This window comes from Neurospora crassa, linkage group IV, assembly GCF_000182925.2.
Source record: "Neurospora crassa OR74A linkage group IV, whole genome shotgun sequence".
NCBI lineage: Eukaryota > Fungi > Ascomycota > Sordariomycetes > Sordariales > Sordariaceae > Neurospora > Neurospora crassa.
The window spans coordinates 1,613,518-1,630,081 of record NC_026504.1 but is presented as its reverse complement, the minus strand read 5'-3'; the positions used below and the strand labels follow the sequence as shown (position 1 = coordinate 1,630,081).

The 16,564-nt window shown below is 53.0% G+C and overlaps 8 protein-coding genes across 8 annotated transcripts; 3 read left to right on the top strand and 5 right to left on the bottom strand.

The window, feature by feature from the left end:
• Positions 1 to 199: 199 nt before the first annotated feature.
• Positions 200 to 2,115, top strand: NCU06559 (3-hydroxyisobutyrate dehydrogenase). Its single transcript, XM_957173.3, has 3 exons — positions 200 to 794; positions 853 to 1,026; positions 1,254 to 2,115. The coding sequence occupies exons 1-3, from the start codon at positions 687 to 689 to the stop codon at positions 1,986 to 1,988; spliced, it is 1,017 nt and encodes a 338-aa protein (XP_962266.3). The 5' UTR covers positions 200 to 686; the 3' UTR covers positions 1,989 to 2,115.
• A 43-nt stretch (positions 2,116 to 2,158) lies between these two features.
• NCU06558 (D-amino-acid oxidase) lies at positions 2,159 to 3,678 on the bottom strand. The gene is made up of 2 exons (XM_957172.2): positions 3,513 to 3,678; positions 2,159 to 3,383 (listed from the first exon to the last, which is right to left on the bottom strand). The coding sequence occupies exons 1-2, from the start codon at positions 3,587 to 3,589 to the stop codon at positions 2,318 to 2,320; spliced, it is 1,143 nt and encodes a 380-aa protein (XP_962265.2). The 5' UTR covers positions 3,590 to 3,678; the 3' UTR covers positions 2,159 to 2,317.
• Positions 3,679 to 4,001: 323 nt separating this feature from the next.
• Positions 4,002 to 8,054, top strand: NCU06557 (hypothetical protein). The gene is made up of 2 exons (XM_957171.3): positions 4,002 to 5,895; positions 5,961 to 8,054. Exons 1-2 carry the CDS (start codon positions 5,096 to 5,098, stop codon positions 7,693 to 7,695), a joined length of 2,535 nt encoding a protein of 844 aa, XP_962264.3. The 5' UTR covers positions 4,002 to 5,095; the 3' UTR covers positions 7,696 to 8,054.
• Positions 7,702 to 8,937, bottom strand: NCU06556 (thioredoxin II). The gene is made up of 3 exons (XM_957170.3): positions 8,656 to 8,937; positions 8,417 to 8,521; positions 7,702 to 8,220 (listed from the first exon to the last, which is right to left on the bottom strand). Exons 1-3 carry the CDS (start codon positions 8,796 to 8,798, stop codon positions 8,025 to 8,027), a joined length of 444 nt encoding a protein of 147 aa, XP_962263.3. The 5' UTR covers positions 8,799 to 8,937; the 3' UTR covers positions 7,702 to 8,024.
• A 677-nt stretch (positions 8,938 to 9,614) lies between these two features.
• NCU06555 (hypothetical protein) lies at positions 9,615 to 10,615 on the bottom strand. The gene is made up of 3 exons (XM_957169.2): positions 10,301 to 10,615; positions 10,008 to 10,227; positions 9,615 to 9,921 (listed from the first exon to the last, which is right to left on the bottom strand). Exons 1-3 carry the CDS (start codon positions 10,583 to 10,585, stop codon positions 9,866 to 9,868), a joined length of 561 nt encoding a protein of 186 aa, XP_962262.1. The 5' UTR covers positions 10,586 to 10,615; the 3' UTR covers positions 9,615 to 9,865.
• Positions 10,616 to 11,728: 1,113 nt separating this feature from the next.
• On the bottom strand, positions 11,729 to 13,343 carry NCU06554 (phosphoserine phosphatase). The gene is made up of 3 exons (XM_957168.2): positions 12,436 to 13,343; positions 12,215 to 12,363; positions 11,729 to 12,130 (listed from the first exon to the last, which is right to left on the bottom strand). Exons 1-3 carry the CDS (start codon positions 12,927 to 12,929, stop codon positions 11,997 to 11,999), a joined length of 777 nt encoding a protein of 258 aa, XP_962261.1. The 5' UTR covers positions 12,930 to 13,343; the 3' UTR covers positions 11,729 to 11,996.
• Positions 13,344 to 13,681: 338 nt separating this feature from the next.
• Positions 13,682 to 14,839, top strand: NCU06553 (hypothetical protein). The gene is made up of 2 exons (XM_957167.3): positions 13,682 to 14,098; positions 14,162 to 14,839. Exons 1-2 carry the CDS (start codon positions 13,779 to 13,781, stop codon positions 14,265 to 14,267), a joined length of 426 nt encoding a protein of 141 aa, XP_962260.2. The 5' UTR covers positions 13,682 to 13,778; the 3' UTR covers positions 14,268 to 14,839.
• NCU06552 (dolichyl-P-Man:Man(5)GlcNAc(2)-PP-dolichyl mannosyltransferase) lies at positions 14,290 to 15,908 on the bottom strand. The gene is made up of 3 exons (XM_957166.2): positions 15,654 to 15,908; positions 15,346 to 15,590; positions 14,290 to 15,264 (listed from the first exon to the last, which is right to left on the bottom strand). Exons 1-3 carry the CDS (start codon positions 15,820 to 15,822, stop codon positions 14,350 to 14,352), a joined length of 1,329 nt encoding a protein of 442 aa, XP_962259.1. The 5' UTR covers positions 15,823 to 15,908; the 3' UTR covers positions 14,290 to 14,349.
• Between the last annotated feature and the right edge of the window lie 656 nt (positions 15,909 to 16,564).

Below are 16,564 nucleotides of genomic sequence, written 5' to 3'. Positions count from 1 at the left end.
CTCGACTTGAACGGGCCAGATGGTGGAGGGGAGGTACCATATCGTCGAGTGTTTGCACGTTTTCAGCTTATCGCCCGCTTCAGGTGGGGGGATATAGCTGATATGAAGCTATGGGGGCTACTATCGTCGTAAACGAGCAGACTCCAATTTTGGAAGCGCACGAGTCATTTTGTTCCGCTCAACGTATCGCATATCTTTTCCTTTTTTTTCTCTCTCTCATTTTTTTCCCCTTTTCCCTTTCCCTTTCCCTTTCCCACCACACTTCAACACCACAATCATCATCACCAGGATGTTTTGCGGGCTTCATTCCGGCAGCCCTTGATTGGGAACTTGCCAAAAGGGAACGCGACCTTGACACTGATGCAGCGTCGGCCGTTACCCCTCGACCCCTCTTCTTCCATCGTTTGTTCCGAGGAGTTAGCTTCCATTGGGTTTCGCCTGGCGATCCCATGACCTGCTGCTCCAGGACTTGGCCAAAGGCGGCAATGGCCGGCTTTACCTCCGGGTAATCACAACCACCTTCCTGTCGTCCGCCAGCACCACCTGCGCGCCTGGCTGGTACCGGTCAACATGCCTACCTACGCCGCTGAACAAGACCACGATTGTTAAGTCAATCACTCAACCGTTTTGTTTCTTCACGCAATTGTTCTTGATCAAAACGCAATACGTCTCCTTTCAAGTTCACCATGAGGGCAAACACGAGATTTTGCAAGCAGCTGCTTGCTCAACGCCGGACTTTCTCGTCCACCGCGCGCCGATTGGATAACTATGCCTTTATTGGCCTAGGCCAGATGGTACGTCTCCTATACATGTGCTTCCACTCGGGATAGGTTGCTAACACTCGGATTATAGGGTTATCAGATGGCTAGAAACCTTCAATCCAAGCTTCCACCAAGCGATACTATTCGCCTGTACGACATCAACCGGGGTGCGGCTGAGAAGCTCGCCCAGGAGATGTCAGCACAGCAAGCCGGAGGAGCTTCCGCTCACGTGGCGAACAGTGCAGCCGATGCGTCGAGAGAAGCGGTATGTCACACTTTTGCCCTCAGCCTTGATTCCCTCTTTCCAAGAGCTTTTATGATGAGTTTGTTCCAATTCATGAGTTTTTCTAAGTTGGGCCCAGCGTTTTGCTGGGCTTTGAAGTGATTATCGTTATACAACATAAGCCAATCCTCTGAAAAAAGCCATCACCCAATTCTTTGTCATCATTCAATGTCAATGGCGACCCAAGACTAACTGGGATCTTGGCATAGGACACGGTTGTAACATGCTTGCCCGAACCTCAGCATGTCAAGGCAATATACGAGTCGATCCTTAAGGATGAGCTACCTCCCCGTCCTGGTCCTCGTCTGTTCATTGACTGCTCGACCATCGACCCCACGTCCTCGCGTGTGGTTGCGGCCGCGGTAGACAAGGCTCTCCCTAACGGACAGGGTCACTTTGTCGATGCCCCCATGTCAGGCGGTGTCGTCGGAGCTACCGCTGGTACCTTGACGTTTATGCTTGGTGCCCCTGACTCCCTTGTCGCGAGGTCTGAAATTGTCCTGCAGCGCATGGGCAAGCGGGTGTTGCACTGCGGTCCTCAGGGAGCGGGTCTGGCGGCGAAGCTTGCCAACAACTACCTGCTAGCAATTGAGAATATTGCTACTGCGGAGGCTATGAACCTCGGTGCTCGATGGGGCCTTGATCCGAAGGTGCTCGCCAGTGTAATAAATGTCAGCACTGGAAAGTGCTGGCCTAGTGAAGTCAACAATCCTGTGCCAGGCGTCGTAAAGACTGCCCCGGCTAATCGCGACTACCAAGGCGGTTTTGGAATAGGACTGATGCGCAAGGACCTGAGGCTGGCCATTCTGGCAGCCAAGGAAGCCGATGCTAAGCTTGTACTAGCAGACAAGGCCTCGGAGGTATACGAGACTGCCGAGTCTGAAGAGCGATGCAAGGGCAGAGACTTTTCTGTTGTCTATCGGTGGTTGGGCGGAAAGGAGTAGATACTAGGAAATGCTAATACTGTCTGACTCTACTTTACTTGGTTTTTGATCAACCTCCTCAATTTCCTGCTTTTGTTTTTCCCCCAAAGTCTACCGGTTATCCTATGCAAAATGTTCTGCCCTCGCGGACTAGCCATCATTAGCCGTGATTTATCCTTGCTTGTGGTTTGTTCGTGTTTATGAGTCAAGATTGTCTGTGAAGGTGGTGACGGCCAAAACTTCAGAGCAGATGTCACGAAGGTACATTCATTGAACTTGAACCAGAGATAGTTACACCACACTCTTTTCCAAGACCTTCATTATTCATCCAGTAATTCCAACGCTCTAAACTAGAGCTTAGAGCCAAGCTTCAACTCACTCTTAATCTCATCCACCAGCTCCTGCACCCTAAACGCACACCCCCAGCTGCCCTGATATCCCCATCCGCCATGTCCATAGTTATGCACCACCCACGTCCCATTGATGTTTTCCTTGTCGATCCTCACGCCGCCCTCTCTATATGGCCTCAGCCCCACCGCATGCCTAATGACATCCAGCGCCTCGATACCTTTTCCACCCGTCAACGCCGGGCACGCCTCCACGGCGCGCTTCATGATCCTCGTCGCAATGTTCGGATCTGGCACGCCGTCCCAGTTACCCTTCATGTAGGTACCTCCAAGAATCGTGCCCCCACCTGCAGCTCGCTGCATGATGTAGCACAACTCATCGCCGTTCCCATCGTCCGTGCCGCTCGTGCACACCATGTTTGGCGTCGCCTCGTTGCGGACTAGCACCACCTGTCCGCGCGCGGGCATCACTTTTTTGTCCATGACGCCGCCCAGCCGACAACTCAGCAAGCCCGTGGCGTTGATGATGATATCCGGCTTGCGCCCCGTGTGGCTCAACTTGGCGGCGTCGGAGATGTGCTTGAGCACGGCCCGCTTAAACACCACGCCGCGTGCCCGGCACTGGCCCACCAGCCAGGGGAGGTAGATGGCCGTGTTGATGCAGACCGAAGTAAAAGAAGAGGCGGAGGACATGCCCTCTGGCACCTCGGAGGCCGGTAAGTCGACGTAGTCGGGCACCAGGTCTTTGTACCACGGATTGCGCACAAAGAGGCCGTCGGACAAGGGGCCCGCGAAGCCGGCGGCTTCGTCTTGGGCGCGTCGGTAGAGGACGGCCTTTTGGAAGTGGATGCCGGCTTCAGGACAGGTCTCAGCGAGTCTTTTCAGTTCGGGCCAGGTTTCGCCTTCCCAGCGGTTGTATTCGGGGGCCATGGGCAGGACGTTGGCGCCCGCGAAGGGAGAGGTGTACTCCGGGTCATAGTCGCCGGGCATGTGCTTGGCTACTACGGTGATGGTGTTTCCTCCTTGCTTGGCTAGTTGAAGGGCGCAAGTGAGGCCGCTCACGCCGGCGCTGCGATGGACGTCATTGGGTTAGTGAGGGTGATCACGACGACAAGTGGTTGTGAGACTATTGTGTGTATGTGATGTCTCGGGTACTTGAAGCTTCTCAAGCCGATACCGGGGATTGTGGGAGACATACCCTACAACAACAATAGTGGACATTGTGGATAATGTAACCAAGGGCGAGGACAAATTCTTGGGGTCAACAGGGAGCATAAAAGATGTTCTTAATGAGTCAACTTGAACGAAAATAAAAACCGCGGGTCTATTCAGCCTCTATATGTACTAACTCTTTTTGTTTCTTTGGGGGATGAATCATAACATGATCAAACCTCTCCTAAACCAGCAATGGGATCCCGATCTTGGTCTCTTATCTTTCTAAGGTGGGATTTACCGATGCGACTAGACGACCAGGGGACCAGACGTTCCATAAGCCCGGTTCCTACGTACCTTAGCTTTATGGTCATGACAGAAAAGTTGAGATCTATCTTTCAGAGACGAGACTCGGCCCAAGTTCTCAGCCGTTTTGTTCATGGCGCGCTTCAGCATTTCCCCGCACGCTGTAGCATCCACTGTACCGTTGAGGGGTCTAGAATAGCCCCCCGTGGCCCATTGTAAAAGGCGCGCCCTAAAGTCTACTTGTAGCAGATATGCCGTACTTAGTTCCCCCACGCCGCTACGGGCAACTCTAACCATCGGGTTGCCGGTTGCGGAACGCTCCCTCCCGCCTAGGTACGGCTCGTCTCAACGCCAATATACCCGCACTCCGAGCGTACACCCCGCTAAACTTCAACCTCACTCCTTTACGTTCGTGGCCAGCTTGGTGATACATCATCTTTCGAAGTCTTGATCCTGGGCGGAACGCTAACTTCGAATACTATGAGGAACATGGACGGCCGAAGAGACACCGCAAGATACCCACGTCATCACCTGCATGGGCGATATCGGTGCCTCGACGGTGTGACTCTCACGGCGTAGGGCTGAACACGTTGGCATGTGGGACTGTTTCCCCCAGATGGTACTTATCCATCGCTTATTCGATTGCCCAGCTTCAATAGAAGCTCTCATCCCGACGAACACACATGTCAAATGATAGCCATCTTCCATTTGACAACCAAAAGCCTGAACTTGCGGCGTTCACCATCTTTGGGATTGGCTCATGAGCGAGATCGTCGGACATTCTCCTGACCAGCCACCCTCCAACAAGAAGACTGGCTCTACACCATCCTCCTCTTCCTCTCTGTGTCATACAGCCACAGTGACAACGATGATCGATATGCCCACTCAACGGCTCGAAGTCCAACTATAGAGACCCGACCGAAACGGGGCGGCGCAACTATCTCTCAGAAGTGGCCAATGGTCTTATCCTAATATCTGACATACTATGTAGATATTTTATCAATGAGTGGCAGGCCACAGCGGGCAAGCCGCGCAACGCCCCGCCGTTCAGCTGGGAACAGTTGTGTGCGCCAGCAAAACCGCGCTCCCGAAGGCTGACGTGACCAAGCACCGGGTCTCTCTCGTCTCACTCAGTTCCATTGCACATCGTTGATCGCTTCAATGATCGAGGGGTCATCATACTGTACATGGGTGATCACGGTCGACTCTTCGAGTGCCTATTCTGTCCTTGCCCAACGTTTGATACTGATTCACACCATGCAGACTAGAATACGATGAGAATTTTGCCAGTGGCCCTCGTCTTCAGCCGATCAATCTGCTGAAATGCCGAACACGCCCGGCCAGGAAGAGGTCCATTCCTTCAGGGATTGGGCTTCTAATCCTCACACGCCCACACGAGGCAGTCCCGTGCCCAACGAAACCGGGAATCACTTCTCCCAACACCACGAGCACCGACCAGATAGCGGACAGACTGCTTATGGAAATACCCAATATGACGCTGGATACGGTGATGGACTCGCTACACCATACAGCGTCTACGACGTTTCTCCGCATCCAGATGCCTCAGTTGTCCCTCCTGATTCGATCTATCAGCGGCATGATGATGAGACCGAACTCCTACAGGAAAGTCAATGGCAACAGCAGGCCAAAGGCACATTCAAGCCAGTCAACTTATCAACTGTTCCCTTGACTTCACAGAGTCTGGATTCCCCTCCTGTCATCAGGAGTTCAACAGCTCGACAGTCCCAACAAAGGCCCTCCAGTTGCGCCTGCTGGCCATGGCGATGGAGGAAATCATGGAACATGTACCTATGCCTACTCTTTGGCGTTGCATGTGCTGCTTCCCATCACTTTTACTACTTGTCTCTCGACGGGCGGCCAGCCACGGACCAAATCAAGATGATGCGCTATGGAACGATGTTAGCCTTCGGAGCGAAAGCAGGCCTAAGCGCCGCGGTCATCGTGGCTTTCAGACAGCGGGTATGGACAACGGTCCGAAAACGGTTCATGACCGTGGGCGCCTTGGATGCCTTGTTCTCGGCTACGGAGGACTTACAGGCTGTGACGAGTTGGGAGATGGTTCAAAGCGCAAAAGTGGCGGCGTTGCTAGCGGCATATGTCTGGTAGGTTTGCCCCTTTTCCTTTAGCTTTGTGACGGCGTCAAACCATATGCTTACATGTGTGCAAGGCTGGCACCACTCGTGGTAGTCCTTACTTCCAACACGCTTCTTGTCGTTCCCAGGAAGATGACAATCTTAACCTCGTGTCCAGAAGTGCGGACGCTGAATCTCACATTCGAAGAGACCTACGAGTGGCGGCAACCTCCAAAAATCGACCGGCTATTTGAGATTCCTCTGTCTCTGTGGAATACCACCAAGGAACCAGAGAATGACACTCCCGGATGGTTCGATTACTACACCGCACCCAGCCCTAGTTTCCAGAATACAGCCACTATTGGCTCCTTTCTCGAAGAGGCCGTCATGAGAAGGAACGCACCTATCGAAACCTGCGGGACTGGTTGGAACTGCTCTTTCGAGATCCAATTCGTTGCCCCAGCCTACAAGTGTACCGAACTGGGCAATGGGGTTGATTCCATTGTCAACAACCTAACTCAAGAGTCCGGAAGTATTGCGCCGCCCTTCAACATGGACGTCCTCCTTCCCAGGGGAAAATTCACCTACTACGCCTTCACCAGCGGCGGCGAATACTCCACCACGCAAATGAAAGAAGTCGGCATCGGCGGCCGACCAACAACGGACCCCCCCTTTCCCAAACACCTCGGCGCCTTCCGCACCGAGCCCATCATCTGGCTCGGCTACGTCACCCTCGCCGACGCGCTGGCCAAGGCCAACGACATCAGGGGCAACCTTCCGTCGGTGCCCTCCAACCCCTCCGACCCAGCCTGGAACACGTCCTTCGTCCCGCACATCTTCGCCTGCGAGAACTACGAATCCAACTACACGGTGCGTATCAACTACACCGGCGCCGCCCAAACCACCACCGTGACCAACGTGACCTACCTCCGCCCCGTCATCAACACAACTTACACCCCGCACATCGACGCCAACGACGGCACCGCCGACAACGTCACCGCTACGCCCACCGACAACTACATCCTCCCCACTTCGGTCCCGCAATACCGGCGCACAGCCGCCTACCACTCGTTGGGGTTCATGCTCCGCGACCAGATCAACGGCACGGTGGGCATCGGCGACGACCGCGACCTCGTCAACCCCATCGCCAACACCAAAGCCATCCAGACGTCGCGCCTCCTCGATTTCGGAAACAACTATTTCCCGTACCCGGACATCCAGCGGCGGATTCAAAAGTTTTATGAGGACATTATCCTTTCGGTTTTGGGACATCCCCAGTTTGCCAGCGTGGTCTGGGCGGCGAAGTCCGGGGAACAGTCAGGCGTGACGTTTGATGCGCCGGACGCCAACCAGCCATCGCTGTTGACCACGGACCAGCAGAGAGCTTATCTGTACCCTTGCACCAAGTTTCGCATGGCGCTCGTGTACAAGTTTAATGCAAGGTTGTTGTGGATCGTGTATAGCATCTCGATTGCCCTGGCGGTCATGGGGGTGGTGGTGGGTGCGCTGGCGCTGAGGGAGAATGGTGCGGTGGTAAGGGATACCAAGTTTTCGAGCATCGTGGCGGCGACGAGGGGGAGTGGGTTGGGGAGGGCGAGATGGACTGATCGTTTCGATGGTGGTGCTTCGGGTGGGGGTGATACAGTGCCGGAGGAGGTTAAGGGGTGGAGGATGGGGTATGGGGTTGTTGATGCTGGAGCTGGTGATGGTCGGCTGGAGGTGGTAGACGGAGCGGGAGGACGGACGGTGTATGGGTTTGGGTTTGAAGGGGATGTGAGGCAGTTGAGGAGGACGCCGAGTTTAGTACAGTTGACGACGCTGGGGAAGTAGGCTTGATAGGTACGCAAGTGTTTCCAGTACCGTTTCTAGTCTTTCCTTTTTCTCGTGTCGGGCCATGAATCGTGGTTGGGTACCGGCAGCAGTCTCCATCGTGGTCGTGCTGCAATGGTAAGTTGCAGTCATGTATGTAACCATGAATGACACTCTAACCACAGCATACCTAGCCAGACAGCCTCCCATCCCAGCCCTACTCACTCACATGCGCGCATGTTGGTAGGCGCTCACACACAAAGTGCTGTTCCGAATGGCTTAAACTTTGCATTCCCTATCTATTTCTCGGTATCATCCTGTTGTATCTATCCCATATCTCCGCTCTTTATTCAAAGTTGCTTGGTGATGGTGGCCAGGAGAGCAGGGGGGTTGGCACCGACGAACTCGTCAGCCTTGTCGCCGTTCTTGAAGATGACGAAAGTGGGCATGGCGCGGATGCCGAGCTCCTGGGCGAGGTCGGGAAGGGCGTCGACGTCGAACTTGGCGAAGTAGACGGTGTCCTTGAACTGAGGCTCCTCGGACCACCTTTTCCAAGCAAGAAAGGATTAGTCAGTACGTGCATTGTGTTGTTTTCAGGCTGGGCGGAAATGTTTCGCTCGCTCTTGCGCGTCGTAAATCACAGTAGGGTAGAAAGGGAGTATGTATGTGTGTGTATGCATGCTACAAGAGCACAAGGCTGTAGCTGGGGCTGGAACTATTGAGATCGGGAACGGGAACGTACTTGGCGACAGTGGGAGCGATGGCCTTGCAAGGACCGCACCAGGTAGCGAAAGCGTCAAGGACAACGATGGGGTGCTTGGCAATGGCCTCCTTGAACTCGGCGACGCTGTTGTATCGAGATACTGTCAGTTCATTGGGTCATATGGGTAGACGGGAACCCATCAAGGCTGGCTAAGCTGGCTGGCGATTTTATGTATCACACACAGCCTCGAGAAGGAAAAGCGACAGGTTAGAACTCACGTAGCAATGTTGTGGACAGTCATCTTGGGCGACGAAGTGGTGAAAAAGCGGGAAGCAATTGAAGGGGTATTGGTGATGATAGGGCGAGGAGTAGCTCTGGCAAAAGTGCTGGCGGCAGGTCTAATGAATCTGGAGGAGAACATGGTGTAGGAGAGTTGAGGGGAAGAGGGGTTTTTTACGGTAAATTCCAACAGATGGGAAAGGCTGAGCCTCTTTTTTTACGAGACCACCCAAAGCACTGTGACTGCACCGAGAGCCGATGGCTGCCAAAAGAAACGGTACGGGTACGGTACAATCACGCAACGGCGGCACATGGGAGCTGAACTGAAGCTTACGGGAGCAAAGCCGTCAACAGTGGTGGAGCCTTCTCGATGTTCCCCGTCGTCCCGTTTTTTGATGATGTAAGAAAAGTCTCCATTTGTCAGGTCCCGCCGATGACGCGAACGGCGACTAGAGGTAGGGGTCCTATTGACCCCGCCATCCACCATTCAGCTGAATGGACATGGTGACCTCGATTCGCAACATCTTTTTCCCTTTTGTTCAGAGACTCTGGAGACTTGCGTCTGATCGTATGACAATCCCAAATGTCAATCCCATATCCTCCTGGTACTCTTCTCACAAATCGTCGTCGCCAACACCAACTAGGTTGATGCGCTTCCAATGTGTCTCAGCCCTTCCATCAATCGACAAGGCTACAACAACAGTGTCTTTGACTTGTGCATCTTGTCAGCCCAGCACACCAGCGCACGTCATTGCACGCGATCAGCACTGTCCGCTGTTCGCTCTAGCTGCTTACCTTGCATTCTGTGGCGCAGTCACCAGAACACCATCCGCTCGGCCGCTTCAGGGCTGAGGTTCTGGTGTCTTGGATACTTGCGCTACAGTCACACACGTGTATTCAAAGAGCCTTCTCATTGCTCATTTCATTCCTACTTGGTGACCTTCAAAGAAGACTTATTATAGATCGGCCGGGCGGAAATCATGTCAATTGAGACAACATTGAACTTCAACAACACCATGGCCAGTGTGGCTGTACCTTGAGTTGCTGGGTGTGGATCCCCTCAGGGGTAAACAAAACATCTGGTCCCATCGCCAGGGCAACCACTTCCCATGTCTGGTCCATTTTTATCCAGTCTTGCGCATCATCAACTGAAATTTCCTCAGGATATGTTTTCTCCGTCCTCTCCGATGATCTTTACGATGGCCATTTCTATGTGGGAACGGCGACCAGTGTTACTTTGATGCAGAATCGGTTCGGGTCGGACTCTGTCGTTCATCATGGGTTAATCAATCAATCAGCCATGTCACAGAATCTCCAAGACAGAACGGCAATTGGACAGGCCGGAACTTACTTGTGTTTCCCGGAGGATAGTACCGGAATTCATGACTGTTATCGAACGATGGCCGCACACAAATCCAGCCTCCGGCCGGCGCATTCTGCTTTCCCACAAATCGCAACTCGACCTGCAAGCTGTCGTTGTCCGGATTGCAAGCGTACGTCGGCTGGAATAGAGCTCTCGGATCGCCGCGTTCCGTCATGAACATCTTGACAGTGTCGTCGACATTGGATTCCTATGTCCGGAGACGTCAACTCGAACTCGTACTTGGACGGATGACTTCTTCATGGGAATCGCGACAAACTCACCTCGCCGCCAATGACAGCATTGATGGAGACCCAGTTGAGCGAACCCTTGATGAGGAGCAGGTTGGTAGTAGTGTCGCCCACTTGCGGTGATCCTCCGACGTACAGGTGCCGGTCACCACCTCCGGAGACCATCAGGTTCATGTACTTGTTGTGGATTTGAGGATAGGAAGCATTTTGGACTTGGACACGGAAGTGGCTGGTGATATTGTTGGGCAGTGATGTGCTTGGGATTGTGCAAGCTGTTGCGACCGCAATGAGGGCCGTAAGGCTGAGGAAAAGCCTCATTTTGCAGGTGGGTAACTGAAGACAGGAACGAAACGAGCAAGCAAGGTACTCAGGCCCAACATCACAGTACCTAGGCGGTCGGATGGCCGGGTGTTCTCGCTTTATAGAGGTTTCCTACAACGGGTGTGCATATTTGCCAATTCACCCCCTTACGCTGTGTTTCCCCATGGGGAACACAAAAGCGATATGCCAACCGTCAGCGGCATGACTTTAGTGATCCCACTCCGGCGATGCAGACAAAACAACACAAAGTAAATCCGGGGTACCTTTGCTTTGCCTCGGATAAGAAAACAAGATTTGCTTTCCTGGCTATCTTGATCTGTTTGGCTTGTCAACATCGCTCGTCCCGTTCGACTCCAGAGCGATGATTCAAAAGCCAGAAGCGCACCAGTCGCTCTTTCAGGTCTCGTATACATGCATGGAAATTATGCTTGGTCTATGTAAGCGATAGCCTTGTCAAGTCTCGATTGGACACTTGGCGAGAAGTGCGGTAGTAGTATTGGGAAACTAGTAGTTCGGTCTGCGTCTGTTACACCCTCTTGGAGGATTTCCGAAGTTGCAGATCTAGCTGATGGAGGCAGCATATGAACGAGAAGATGGCACAACATGATGCTATCAAAGGTTGGCAGATGACTAGCTCTGCAGAAGTTGAGGTCTTGACCGGTAAATCGGAAGTGAAGGTCAGCTTTCGGGAGTCGGGTCGTCACAGCACTAGTGTTTATATATCACGCCTAGCCTACAAGCCACTGGGATGTTTTTCTATCATGTGTCACCAGCTAGACATGCGGAGTAACGAGCGTTGGTTCGTAAAGCTCCTTCCGCTATATCCAAGAAAACTAGAATGCGTCCAATCAATTGCAAATTTCTCATTCTAAGAAGGTCACCTGCCTCTTTGCGGACGATATCTATCCAAGCCTTCTCCAGCCCGACCAATCTACCCCAATCCATGGGTTTGGAGAGCCAAAAGCCGAGGACCCATCAATCGCCCTCTCTTATCTGTCCGTGAGAAACAACAGGCAACGACGTCCGTGATACAACATATGTTGCCTTATGCAAGAATTCCTCAGCCTCAGTCAAGGTTCCGAAACCGACAGAGAGCCCTTGCGGATTGCCCAGCAACACAACGCCTTCTAATTATGAAGTGGGAGGACAGTGATGACCCATACTTCTATTGTCTATAACATTCAGAAGAACAACCGCTTCCTTCTTTTGTCTTCTTCTAAGAGTTCTTCTATCTGGAGGAAAAGTGGCATAAGTAGCCTGCTACTAACCAACCAAGCAACCAACCAATCACTCCTGTGCACCGTCTAGAATAGTGTCCAGGAAGAAAAATAAAATAAACGCTGAGCGGAAAGAAATAGGAACAAGACTAGACAGACCGACAGACGCTCGGTGGAGGGGGGTAGCTAGCTCACTTCCTGCCAACAGCAGCCTCCTTGACGGTCACCTTGCCCGCAACAATGTCCTTGACCACAGCGAGAATCTCGGTAAAGTCGTGGAACGTGGTGAAGGGCACGTTCTCCTTTTCGCAGTAGGTGATGAGATCTGTGTGTGTGTAGTGTGTCGAAGTCAGTAAACACTATGGCAATGGCAATGGGAATGGTAATTCGTTCGAATTGCAAAACATACCCTTTCCAGCCTTTGCAAAGAGAAGGTCCGTCTCCTTGGCAGCTGAGAGGTCCGAGACGCCATCGCCGGCGTAGAAGAGGACTGGCCTCTGGTCGGCGGGCAAGTTGGCGTAGGGGCGGATTTCGAGGGACTTGTCGTGGCCGAATCCACTTTATTTTCCATGATGTGAGCGTTTGTTCCGTGTCATCCAAAACACTTAAAGGGAACAAGGGGTGACAAACCTGTCATCGTGGTAAGTGATCATCCACCCTCCCTCCTCATTCAAACTCTTCTTTCCCGGCCTAACAGCCACCTGGTTGCTGACGATCTGCAAGCTATCCGCCTCCTCCTTGCCCAAGAAATGGGCCAACAGCGCCCTGATTACAGGCTCCATGCCGCCACTGAGAATCACAATCGGCATGTTGATCTCCTTGGCCCAGTGGAAGAACTCCTTGAATCCAGGGTCGAGGGTGATGTTCTTGAGCAGAGTCTCAATGCACTGGTCAAAGGGCGTGCTGATGCTGTCCAGCATCTCCGAGAAGCTGTCGCGGAAGTCGCGGTGGCCGAAGAGGACGCTCTCGTTTCCCTTCTTACGGAGGGCCGGGCCGAACCCTAGAGTGTCGGTCATGAAGTCATTGCTGTCTTGCTGGGTGATGGTGCCGTCGAAGTCGGTGAAGAAGACGAACTTGGGGTTGGTGGCCAAGGCGGGGAGGGAGGAGGAGTCGTTGGATCCCATTTTGACTCTGTTTAGTATATTTGGGATTGTGTAGAAGGTGATTTAGGTGAGAAGTTGTACAATGAAAGGTTCTAAAGAATAGAGGTGAAGTGAAAAAGTCAAGTGAAGACCGGAGGAAGTCCGAGGTCAACGGGCAACAAAGGAATGAGTCGGCGCGGGGGGGTCCCAAGTGCCAACAGAAACGCCCCTCCCCCGGCACCGGGCCCGCGGCGGCCCAACGGCACAGCAAGCGGCGCGGCAGTGGACTGAATCCCACAGGGTTGGCCCCCATCGGCACGGTGCCTGGAACCCCGAAAGACTTCAAACTTTGGCTTTGTCTCGGCCACCGCATCCCCGATGTTAGTGGACCAATTCTGGCGGGTCGGGTGCTACCCACTGTTGCGTGCTAAGGCGCCGATCCGCGGTTTAGTGAACAGCCGGGGGCGATCGGCATTCTTGGCCGTCATAGAGAAATTCTACAACTGTTGACATTGTGTTTGGAGAAAGTCAAGTTAACATGTATGAAGAATTGAAGAGGGCCATCTAGAAGAGAGGTGTCACTCATAGCCATTGGCATCTTGAGACTTTACAGATGCCTCGACAACGTGTAAATGCTGAGGGGGGGGAGGATAGTATGGAGATGTGTAAGGTACCTGGGCATGGTAATTTTCCAATGGACAAAATATGCATCTATCGAGATTACCCCACTTTTCTCCAAATTCCAAAAGTTCCAAAAGTTCCAATCCATGATTTCATCAACCGTTGTTTTCCTTAGATTTTTGTGCTCCCCTTTCCTATGCCTGGAATTATTCTTGTGGCCAATTGTTGCGCAATATCGTAAACAACAAAGAACCCCAACCATCCGCAACCATGGGCAAGCCAAAACGCCACGTTCACGCCGCCGACCAGGAGTCGCTGACCCCTCCCGACCAACTTACCGATTCGCAATCCATTGCGCGCGTCGTCAAGGCCGAGGGCAACAGCAACTATATCTGCGAGCTGCCCAACAAGAAGACCATTCTAGTCGAGCTCGAGTCTCGTTTCCGCAACACCATCTGGATCAAGCGCGGCGGTTACGTCTTGGTTGACTTGGGTTCCATGGAGGAGCGCAGCAAGACTGGTAGCAAGGTTGTAGGAGAGATCATCAATATCGTAAGGGACGAGAAGGCTTGGAGGAAGGAGGCTTATTGGTACGTCACATTGTTACTTCAGTGGATTGGATGGAGAAAGCTAACTGACGGACGAAAACACAGGCCCAAGCAGTTCGTCAGACAAACTTACGACGAGTCCGAAGACGAGGAATCGACTGTTGGAAAACTGCCGCCTAGCGACTCGGAAGACGAAAAGTATGGACCTTGAGGAGACATTCGAAGAACAGAGATACCCAAAAATTCATATTTTATTGCCAGTCAGAAATATTACAGACAGCAAAGCAACCACATCACCGCATCGCCGCCTCCTCCTTCTTCGATGACGACTTCATCCCGGGCTCCCACTCCTCCCGTGCGCCAAACCACACTCCTGCGACCGTAACGCCTAATACGCCCACCACCACCGCCGAGCTCGCCGGCGTGCTGGGGAACACGTTCCACGCCCACTCATGCACCGCCCATAGCAGGTACACCAAGACAGGGTGCAACCCCGCGCGCCAGAGGAGGAATGGAGTCGACCATGCGACATAGGCATAGAACTGGTAGTGGAGGGACCTAGCAAAGAGGAGGCCCACAGCATTGGCAGACAGGATCGTGGTCATGATGTACCTCGGCGTCACATCCCGCGCCGCAGCGCGGTGCTCGGGGACAGTCAGAGGCGGTTTGCCCGCCAAGAGGACAGGAGAGATTAGCTGAACAAGAGACTTGCGCGCAGGTTTGATCCAACGGGTGGTGATGAAGATTCCCAAAACGAGAACGTGCAAAGCGAGCAGTGTGAGCGCGAACCCCTTGCTGAGAAATATTTCCTCGCCGACGAAGCGCCAGTTGACGGTCCATTTAAAGAAGAATTGCCGGGAGAGCTCGAAGGCCCGGGAGAGGTATTCCGTGGGGTAGTGTGCCAGGAAGGGGACGCCGATGAGGATCTGGACCAGACCCATTGTTGCTACGAGCTGCAGAGTGGTGACAAAACTGCCACTGCCGAGGAAGAGGACAATGCCTACGGCTGGTAAGGAGAGTAGTAGCGTCATTTTGACGCCGAGGCCGAGGGTGTAGAGTAATGCGCCGGCTTGCCAGTTGCGCCGCTGAAAGAAGAAGATGGCAAGCCAGAGGAACAGGACGGCGAAGCAGTCGTTGAAGCAGCGCAGGACGAAGATGCTGTGTAGCCGTTTCGAGAGAGTCAGGAGCGGGAATAGATATGGTGGTGCCTGTTTTTTTGGGGGGGGGGTTTCACTCTGTCAGCTTCTCTCTCATCCAGCGTTGTCGCAAAGCCACTTGTAGAAAGATACCTTGGCCTGCCAGTAACACCCCATAACAACCGCCAACGTAACCATATAAAGACCCGCAAACAGCTGTTGCGCAAGCAAGATGTTCCTCCCCTCATCCGTCAAGTGGTATAGTCCGGTGTAGATGTAGACGTGCGCAGCCGGGTAAACGAGCGGACCGGTGCCGCCGCGGACCTTGGTGTAGTCGCGCTCGCCCGAGAGGATTTGGGAGACTTGCTCCATATAGGCCGCCCAGTCGATTTCGGTGTCTGTAGTTTACGATCGTGAGCATACGGGTAACCGTACTCCATTCCACGGTACCTGTTACGTACAAGGCACTTTCCAGATGATCAGGCCGCAGAGGAGCGCATCGACCAGGAAGAGGGCGGGCGGGATGAGCTTCGACAGAGCATGGCGACCGTTGGCGACATCTAGGGCGAAATCAAGGGCTTGCTTGTAGAGGGGCGGGTTTGATTCTGGCCTACTTGACGGAGCGGCCATCTTGTCGGGGGGTGCTCGGTGAGAATACCTCTACACCTTTGTTTGGTGGAAAGGAAGCTGCTAAGTCGCAAAAGAGGACGCGTTGCGATGACTTCCCATCCAATTTCATGTGCTAACAGTCGTCATTAGACAGGGACAGCAGTGCACTAATTATACGATTACAGGGGGCTAATAGTGGAGCCGTTGGCCTACCCCAGTTCTTTGAGGGTTGACTGTGTAGGTTTCCATATTTGTTTCTCCTAAGCACACACAACCCTGATGAGTTACTATAAGACTACCTAGGGAAGGGGCAGCGAGGGCGGCATCCAGCTTGAACTTGATATCCAAGGTTGTTTTCTCTCTAAAGGCCAACATGTGATAAATGGTCAATGGAACTTTTCGCATCTGGAGATTCCCTAATCAGAAACCGGTACCCAAGAAATAGAAAACATCGACCTATCAGTACCCGTCTTGATCGTCATTCCGTCCCGTTACCCTCGATGTTGTTGTCGTCTACTTTATAAGTTTCCTAGCCTTCCTCACCTCCCTTACTATCTTTGCTACTCATTCGTTCTGCGAATTCTTGGTGGCTCAGGTGTAATGGCAGAGCCAGTATATGATCGGTTATGCTCAGGAATGTTGTAAGATCATGATGCAGCTCGTAGGGGTTGCTCTTCTCCAAAACACAAGCCTCGGCTCACAAGTCGTCTTCACTGTAAGAAAGGCTATCCCCTGAATGTGCTCCGTCGCTGTCACTGTCGTC